This window comes from Salvelinus sp. IW2-2015, linkage group LG25, assembly GCF_002910315.2.
Source record: "Salvelinus sp. IW2-2015 linkage group LG25, ASM291031v2, whole genome shotgun sequence".
NCBI classification, from domain to species: domain Eukaryota; kingdom Metazoa; phylum Chordata; class Actinopteri; order Salmoniformes; family Salmonidae; genus Salvelinus; species Salvelinus sp. IW2-2015.
In genome coordinates, this window is record NC_036865.1 from 7,065,182 (window position 1) to 7,075,215 (window position 10,034).

The 10,034-nt window shown below is 42.1% G+C and overlaps 1 protein-coding gene across 2 annotated transcripts in view; it reads right to left on the minus strand.

The window, feature by feature from the left end:
* LOC111951756 (gamma-aminobutyric acid receptor subunit pi) overlaps positions 1–10,034 on the minus strand; it is a 78,429-nt gene that overhangs the window by 16,910 nt on the left and 51,485 nt on the right. For both annotated transcript variants that reach the window (XM_023969954.3, XM_023969955.3), the window contains exons 3-5: positions 4,539–4,651; positions 3,066–3,133; positions 2,691–2,908 (exon numbers count right to left, since the gene is read on the minus strand). In XM_023969954.3, the coding sequence (XP_023825722.1) occupies positions 2,691–2,908; positions 3,066–3,133; positions 4,539–4,651 (399 nt within the window). The remainder of the gene's footprint in view (positions 1–2,690; positions 2,909–3,065; positions 3,134–4,538; positions 4,652–10,034) is intronic.

A 10,034-nucleotide genomic window follows, 5' to 3' on the forward strand; every position in this document is an offset into this window, starting at 1 on the left:
TGACTCTCTGAGGTCATTAAAGATCCCATGGCACTTATCGTAAGAGTAGGGGTGTTAACCCCGGTGTCCTGGCTAAATTCCCAATCTGGCCCTCAAACCATCATGGTCACCTAATAATCCCCAGTTTACAATTGGCTCATTCATCCCTGTAACTATTCCCCAGGTCGTTGCTGCAAATGAGAACGTGTTCTCAGTCAACTTACCTGGTAAAATAACGGTAAAATAAAAAATAAATAAATAAATGATGTTGCAAAAACACATGCAGTCACACGCATATGCCATGCACACTGTACAAGCAAAAGTAAAGCTCACACGTATACATAGATTGGCATGAAGTTAACCATACACATACTGTGCCAGTAAAATGTTTGGACACATAAACATTCAAGTGTTTATCTAAATTTTACTCTTTTCTACATTGTAGAATAATAATGAAGACATCAAAACTATGAAATAACACATATGGAATGATGTAATAACCAAAAAAGTTTAGATTCTTCAAAGTAGCCACCCTTTGCCTTGATGGCAGCATTGCACACTCTTGTCATTCTCTCAACCAGCTTCATGAGGTAGTCACCTGGAATGTGTTTCAATTAACAGGTGTGCCTTGTTAAATGTTCATTTGTGGAATTTCTTTCCTTCTTAATGCGTCCGAGCCAATCAGTTGTGTTGTGACAAGGTAGGAGTTGTATACAGATATCCCTATTTGGTAAAAGACAAAGTCCATACTATGGCAATAACAGCTCAAATAAGCAAAGAGAAACGACAGTCCATCATTACTTTAAGACATGAAGGTCAGTCAATCTGGAAAATGTCAAGAACTTTCAAAGTTTCTTCAAGTGCAGTCGAAAAAACCATCAAGCGCTATGATGAAGCTGGCTCTCATGAGTGCCGCCCCAGGAAAGGAAGATGCAAAATGACCTCTGCTGCAGAGGATAAGTTCATTAGAGTTAACTGTACCTCAGATTGCAGACCAAATAAATCCTTRACAGAGTTCAAGTAACAGACACATCTCAACATCCACTGTTCAGCGGAGACTGCGTGAATCAGGCCTTCATGGTCGAATTGTTGCAAAGAAACCACTACTAAAGGACACCAATAATAAGAAGAGACTTCCTTGGGCCAAGAAACATGAGCAATAGAAATTAATTTTTGATTTAACCTGGCAAGTCATTTAAGAACACATTTTTATTTACAATGACAGCCTAGGAACAGTTGGTTAACTGTCTTGTTCAGGGGCAGAACGCTAGATTCTTCACCTTGGCAGCTTGGGGATTCGCTCTAGCAACCTTTCAGTTACTGGCCCAAAGCTCTAACCACTAGGCTACCTACCGCCCCATTAGACTGGTGGAAATCTGTCCTTTTTTCTGATGAGTCCAAATGTGAGATTTTTGGTTCCAACTGCCGTGTCTTTGTGAGATGCAGATTAGGTGAACGGATGATCTCTGCATGTGTGGTTTCCACCGTGAAGCATGGAGGAGGAGGTGTGATGGTGTGGGGGTGCTTTGCTGGTGACACTGTCTGTGATTTATTTAGAATTCAAGGCAGACTTAACCAGCATGGCTACCACAGCATTCTTCAGCGATATGCCATRCCATCTGGTTTGGGCTTAGTGGGACTATCATTTGTTTTTGAACAGGACAAGAACCCAAAACACACCTCCAGGCTGTGTAAGTGCTCTTTTACCAAGGAGAGTGATGGAGTGCTGCATTAGATGACCTGGCCTCCACAATCTCCCGACCTCAACCCAATTGAGATGSTTTGGGATGAGTTGGACCGCAGAGTGAAGGAAAAGCATCCAACATGTGCTCAGCATATGTGGGAACTCCTTCAAGACTGTTGGAAAAGCATTCCAGGTGAAGTTGGTTGAGAGAATGCCAAGACTGTGCAAATCTGTCATCAAGGCAAAGGGTGGCTACCTTGAAGAATCTAAAATATATTTTGTACAWTGTAGAAAATAGTAAAYTGAAGAAAAACCCTTGAATTAGTAGGTGTGTCCAAACTTTGGACTGGTACTGTATGTGCTCACTCACATGATACAGAACAATGCAGTGTATCATTGATGGGGGTTGTGAATCAATTAACAGAAGCCTTGGACTACTGTCCGTTCAGCACCACCATACCAGTCTAAACAAGTCAGCACCACAGACAGCACCTATACCCCTATAGAAAATTCAAGGTGTGTCAATAAGCAGAGGCAGAGACATGCTGTTCGTTCAGCACCACCCCATCTGGGGTGCGTTCAGTTCGCTTCAACGTTTGCCTTGTTGCGTGACGGTTTGTACTGAACAACACATTTCATTTGAGGTACATTTGCTCCTGCTTGGTTGGTATGGTGAGGTGTGGCCTGATCAATATGGGTTTGACCARCTGAAATCACAAAACTGCTGAATGTATCTGCCATCTGGACCACCATAATRACAACGTTTTTCAACTGATTGTTCAATACAGTGCCGTTTCCATTGAATTCAATGTTGTACACCGCTCTGTCGTACTGAACGCAACCCAGTGTAAACAAATCTGTGTAAATAACAATTTGTTCTTAATTGACCTGCCTGGTAATTTTTTTTTGAATAAATGAAAAGGGGACTTACCTAATTCCAATAGTTCAAGGACTTTGCATTGTTGGATCCATCTGTGTGTGTGTGTGTGTGTGTGTGTGCGTGCATGCGTGTGTGTGTTTCTCCCACCTCAGGGCGTAGAGCACCGTTCCATTGGGGAAGATCCTGATCAGCCTGTTCTCCACAGTGATGTCATGGAGGAAGGACTTTTTGGAGTCTACGATGAAGGTGTCTGGTACCCAGAGCAGCTCCACCAGCCTGCCGTCCAGACTCAGGCTCTTGTTACCCTCAAACACCAGGCGCTCGTCTGTCCAGCGCTGACGCAGYAAGATAGTGGCCGTGTAGTCCTAAAGTTCAATTCCAAAGGTCACCATAGTGCAGTTGTACTGCAAAAACATTACAGCTTCAAGTCTAAACACTGATTATGTAACATCATAAACATACTGGAATGTAATATGTATTTTATTATCACAATGTGTCATATGACACAGGAAGTTGTCTCACCATGTTGATCTCTGATATGGTGTCAATGCTGGCAATGTCCAAACTCATGCCCACAGTCACTGGCCCATCTGCAGAGATGAGAGATAGACACACAGAGAAAGGGTGAGAGGGGAAGGAGAGAGAGGAATAACAGACAGACAGAAAGAGAATAGAGAGAGAGAGAGAGAGAGAGAGAGAGAGAATGTCCTTGCTTTACTTTCCGTGTCAATAAAGTATACTGAATTGTACTCAACACAGAGAGGGAGGGACAGAAAGAGAGAAAGAGAGAACAAGGGAAACTGAACAAGACATGAAAGAGAAAGAGAGGATTCAGAACACCGTGAGGAATCATAAAAGCAGTAAAATGAAAGTAGTGTTATTCAAAATGCCTCAAGACAAAAAAAGAAGCATGTTTAATTAAGAAACGTATTGCTGAATACTTGACATCAGTGGCAACAGCAAGAGTGTCACATGCAGCCCCACACATATATGAATGCTCTTCTTTTCCCCCTCTCTCGTTCCCTCTCTTTCTTTCACTTACCCACTCTCATTCTTGTACTGTATAACACTGTAGTATTTCTGCTTTTTCTTGCCAAAAAACACGGTCGCCTAACCTTTGTGCATGTGTAACCCTGTATGTATGTATGTATGTACGCATGGGGGTAAGTCTGGACCCCAGGAAGAGAAGTGGGTGTGATTGTAACAGCTAATTGGAATCCAAATAAATAAATACTTGCGTGCATACCAAGCTCACCTACACTGAGGACTGTAGAGAGAGAGAGAGCGAGAGAGAGAGAGAGAGAGAGAGCGAGAGCGAATGTGTGTTTGTATTTATGTGTGTGCATTTCCATGCTTTCCAGGAAGCTGACCTCTTGTGTGGGGTTCATGGCAATCAGGAGTGCACTCATCTCTGCTAATTACATTTGCTCTGATTCGGTTCAGTCTCAGCGATCACTAATCAAACGTTAGGCACGTTTAGAGGGATTCTCTGAAGCAGCAACAATGAAACTGACAAGGGATTTGTGTGAACTACAAACACTGTGTGGAGGATCAAAGGCTACAATACCTTTATGTCACTGTCTCGAGGTTACACTGTATGAACGGATTCCATATTAGGAAGTCACACTGAGTATGCATAACATACTTTGTCAGCTGCTTACTCTTGATATTAATAGCCTAGCCCTATGAATCAAATCTCCATCTGTGTTTTGTATCATGTATTTATTAGTATTTAGTAAAAGCGAATGTTCGTCATTCACATACTGTGCTATGCATTGGGAATGAGATTGCTTCCATCTGCCAGGTAAAAGCTCAGGGAGATTTATGCTTAGCCAAAATATGGTAATATTGAAATGAATATGGGAATATGGTAAGCCACACAATCACAGACAAAAAAACACACTGACGCACGCAAGCAGACACACACACACATATACACAAACAGCTCCTTTGAGCCTCATCTCATTTTCCAGGGATGTGTGCAATTTCCCTTACTGTCAAAAAAAGGCCTGAGGTACTTGTTGTATCCTTTCATCAGCTTCTGAATGGTGGGKGGCAGAATCTCTCCCTCTTTCACTTCAGCGCTGAGCAGCGAGTTCTCTAACATCCTGAGGAGAAGAAAAGAACGGCAAAAGAACAAATTCAATAATTTAGTGTCCTTCCCCTCAGTGCATTTATCCTCAGTGGATATCAAATGGTTCCTGGTATTCATCCTGACTATCCTATCTCTGTGCTTTGCCAGTTGAGCTCAACGGTACTTTCTGAATAACTTAAGCTGTGGTAAGAGAAGCACCAGACTAAAAGGCCTCCGAACAATTTGGAATGAAAAGGGAGAAAAGAACAAAACTCATTTTTCATAATTGGTTTACTTCGATCCCAACTGGGTCAGAATACTTGACACATTCCATCCTCAGCAATCTTCAACTCCCCCCTCTTCCTCTACWCGCTTGACTCTGCTCATCTCCTGAGCTCAGATCAGCTTCCATATGCAGTTCCACTGATTGTTCTCCTTAAAGGCATGTAGCGTTGTAGGGAGATGATTATTTCACCAGGGATTGAGGGGAGAAGAACACTGTAGAATACATTCAGGSACCTTCCCCCGTGGTGGTGCTGTCCGTTTGTACATAACAATCTGGAATCTAAATATGCTCGCAAATTGATGAAGCCCTGGAGCTTAGTTAGCGATGTAAGGAACATTGAAGCAAAGCAGATGAGGCCAAGTGTAGTAGGCAGATACAGTACATTCATCTCCATGCACTAGCAGGGATGTATGTGCCCTAATTGTGCTCACAGTCAACAGCCACTCATTCTCAGTCACTAGAGTTAATTATCTGTTCAAGCAAGGTTGAAGGCTTTTACTCATGAGTCCAYAGAGCATTCGTTGCTGTATTGAATTTAAAGTCCATTTGTAGACTTTTCAACACTGCCACAGTTTCAGGGGTTCACATAAAACTTGATGAATGCATACAGAAAGACAGTGACTTGTAATGGCAGTAGCGTTTGACACTGAGAGAACTGGACTGTTTATATGTTAAAAGGGATCTTAACTAGCTTTAAAAGCCTCTAGTAAGTGACTTTTTTTAAGTGTGCTTTAGCTTGTAGTAATCAAATTCCCTACACAACTCTCAGACTGACATGTCAGCCATATTCTAACAATGCAAAGACACGTCATGATTCCAGATGAACTCAAATGCATTCAGGACAGTCTTTAAATAAGAATGACTTTAAGAGTGACTTTTTAAAAAATTGGCAAGACAGGAGCACATAATTCATATTCACTCATAACACCCGAGACTTGTTCTACCTGACCATGTCAAAATCGTTTACAGGATTCCGTGAGCAAAGTATTGATGAAACACTTCCAGGAATGTGTATGACAGGCAGGCTTCACTCCAGCCCTGGAAAGGAAAAGTCATGTTTGTGACAGGGCCCTTCATTATGAAACTGGGTCACATCGAATGACCCATACCTACACACACACGGTCACACACTCTCTCTAATGCGCACGCACGCACACGCACACACTCCCCAGTGTAGGTGAGCTTGGCATCTATAGGAGCTCACATCAAAACACTGCCACCAGTGTCAGGGATGAGTCCATTGAAGCAGCAGTAGCATATACACTGAGTGTACAAAACATGACATAGACTGACCAGGTGAATCAAAGGTGAAAGCTATGCTCCCTTATTGATGTCACTTGTTAAAAATCCACTTCAGTCAGTGTAAACAAAGGGGAGGAGACAGGTTAAAGAAGGATTTTTAGGCCTTGAGACAATTGAGACATMGATTGTGTATGTGTGCTATTCAGAGGGTGTATGGGCAAGACACAATATTTACAGTTAGGGTCTTTGAACAGGGTATGGTAGTAGGTGCCAGGCTCACCAGTTTGTGTCAAGAACTGCAACGCTGCTGGGTTTTTCCACGCTCAAGTTTCCCGTGTGTATCAAGAATGATCCACCATCCAAAGTACATCCAGCCAACATGACTCAACAGTCACACCCTGATCTGTTTCACCTATCTTGTGCTTGTCTCCACTSCCTCCAGGTGTCACCCATTTTCCCCATTATCCCCTGTGCATTTATACTGTGTTTTCTGTTTGTCTGTTGCCAGTTCMTCTTGTCTCATCAAGCCTACCAGCGTTTTTCCTGTACTCCTGTTTTTATTTCTAGTCCCTGTCTTCTAGWTTTCCCAGTTTTGACCATTCTGCCTGCCCTGACCCTGAGCCTGCCTGCKGTTCTGTACCTTTCAGACTCTGCTCTGGATTACTGACCTCTGCCTGCCCTTGACCTATTGTTTGCCTGCCCCCTGTTTTTGTAATAAACTTTTGTTACTTCGAACTGTCTGCATCTGSGTCTTATCCTGAGGTCTGATATCAACTGTGGGAAGCATTGGAGTGAACATGGGCCAGCATCCCTGTGGAATGCTTTCGACAACATGTAGAGTCCATGCCCCAATGAATTGAGGCTTTTGAGGGCAAAAAGGCTGGAGGTACAACTCAATATTAGGAAGGTGTTCTRAATGGTTTGTACACTCATTGTAGTCTGCTGGGTTCTATTATTTTGGAGTGAGATGGGGAGAGAAAGAAAAACAGGACAAAAAGAGAAAGCGCACAGTTACACGAAAGGTTCTGTCTGTACAATGAGACAAATGCTCATGACGACTAATCCTAGAAATCCTCTAGAGTCCACATCAACATTATGAGATAATAGATCATAAAATCATAAGATTGTTCTCCCAGTAGATTTATTCCCCACCAAACCTATAACCTATTTCAGACCCAATGTCAATCCCTTCGAGGGGACGAAGGCAGGCAGACTGAGTGAAAGAATCCCACTACTGCCTGGCTCATCACTGTCCAAATGTCTACACTATAGAAACACTGGAGGAAGCATTCTCTCTCCTACCTGCCAAACAGTCTTGGGCTTCATCCTGTGAGCTCTGACATTGTATACAGAGAAGTGGACCTTTGATGGCTCCCAAGGGATCGTCTGGAGAATCAAAGGTTAACACTCCAAAAGGGATTCTTCGGCTGTCCATATACAATAACCTTTTTTGGTTCCAACCTTTTTTGGTACCTGGAACCAAAAATAGTTATTCAAAGGGTTTTCCTATGGGGAAAGCTGAAGAACCCTTTTAGGTTCTAGAAACTAACTTTTTTTCTGACTGTGTACCAACACATACTATGGTACTAGTGGGCATTTTATCTACTCAATCATCCGCTATATTGCTTGTYTGTAATGTGTGCGTACTGGCGGCAGAGAAGTCAGGCGCAGGAGAGCAAAGACTATGTTACAACGGTGCAGTTTAATAATAAAAATCACAGTGAACAAACACAATAAATAAATACAATGGGACAAAACCCTTCGCARGCCAGACATAATGTGCACAAACTCTTACAATCAACAATACCGGACAAGGACATATGGGGAACAGAGGGTTAAATACACAACATGTAATTGATGGGATAGAAACCAGGTGTGTGGGAAGACAAGACAAAACAAATGGAAAATGAACGTCGCCCGAACAAGGAGAGGGACCGACTTCTTCTCTTCCGACTTCGTGACAGTATTTGAATTTGGCGCCCAGCAGTTTCACTGGCAGTTGAAGAGGTGGGACGCTACCATCTCACGTGCCCAAGAGAGGTTAAGAGAGAACGTGGGTAAATACAGATGCTGTTTCGATACCCATGCCGGCCGCGACCGGGCGACCCATGAGGCGATGCACAATTGTTCCAGCATCGTCCGGGTTAGGGGTGGGCTTTTGGTTTCTCTCCCTCTAAAAAACAGGAGAGAAAACAAGTGTAGCAGGCAGTGAATTCTGCAAACAACATTTTTAGAATGGGCTACCAGCAGAACAATAGATGTTTTCCTTTGATTCAGATTACAACTGCTCACTTTCYGGTTATTTGAAAACAAAATAATCTCCAAAATATCGTTATTTTTTAAACAAGGTGAGATCGTAAACTCTGCAAACAACGTTTCTAGTCCGAGCATGACAATGGTAAATGACTGTAATTAATACATTCGTTCAATACATTGGAATACAAAATAAGCCGTCCATCCACCCATTATGGGCTTTTAGCAGGACAATAGACCCTTGCCAAGAAGGAGAGTAGGAGGAGAATTGTATCGGTAAGGATGAATGTTTTCAGTTTATGTCAAAAAAGTTGGATTGGGTTTAAATCAGGAGACCTACATGTAGAGATGAAAAAAATATTTGTTTGGATATACTGTAGGCCTACCGTAGGTGTTGTAGGTCTTTAATTTATTTAGATTTTTATTTTGGTGCTACCCGTTCCAAGGTTGGGACTGTAACCACCAGAGGACTTGAAAATGAGCCGGAGCTGAGAGGATCACCGAAACTAAAGGTATTTTGGTATTAGTACATTTTCTTTAAAAAAGATTATATAGTCTATCAATGTGTAGGCATGCTGTGAAATAAAYTCGATAATTGTGTACTAAAAATGTGAATATGTTTTTGCAGAGCATACAACTATGCCGACAAACATCCGTGGAGATCAGTGGACGAAGGGCTAGACAACAGGTCGCACCGAAAAAAGGCATGGTTCCACAGAATACCAGCTGGGATGGATCCCGAGGCAAATGTGGCTTCTTCATCAACATCTTTATGCTTCCGTTAATAAAATAATTATAAAAATACTCTCGCCAGCTTTGATCCATGCCTGGGCCTGCAGGACACACATTTCTTTGTTTGTCAGACGAATCATTGGGTAGAAACGACAGAAAAAAATATATATATATATATTGGTCATATTGGACATGGCTCCCAAGTGGCGCAGCAGTCTAAGGCACTGCATCTCAGTGGTTCAGTSCCTGGTTCAAATCTAGGCTGTATCACATCTGTCTGTGATTGAGAGTCCCATAGGGTGAAGCACAATTGGCCCAGCGTCATCTGGGTTTTGCCGGGGTAGGCCATCATTGTAAATAAGATTTRTTTCTTAACTGACTTGCCTAGTAAAAAMAAATTGTAATGTGTTTTGTTTGGTAAATATGAATTCACATTTGTGGTGCCACTAAATAAACAATGACTTATTTAAATCAATATTGTCAATATTTTTATTATATATATTTTTTTTATTATTATGGAGGGAGGTGGAACAGGGAGTTAAAACCTGTTACGGCTCGACGTTCCGAAAGTTTCGACAACATCCGGTGAAATRGCAGAGCGTGAAATTCAAATTAAATTATTAGAAATATTTTACTTTCATAAAATCACAAGTGCAATTCACCAAAATAAAGCTGAACTTTTTGTTAATCCAGCCACCGTGTCAGATTTCAAAAAGGCTTTACGGCGAAAGCAAACCATGCGATTATCTGAGGACAGCACCCCACCATGCAAACACATGAAAATCCTATTTCAACCAAGCAGGTGCGACACGAAAGTCGGAAATAACGATATAATTCATGCCTTACCTTTGAAGAACTTATTCGGTTGGCACTCCAATATGTCCCAGAAACATCACAAATGGTC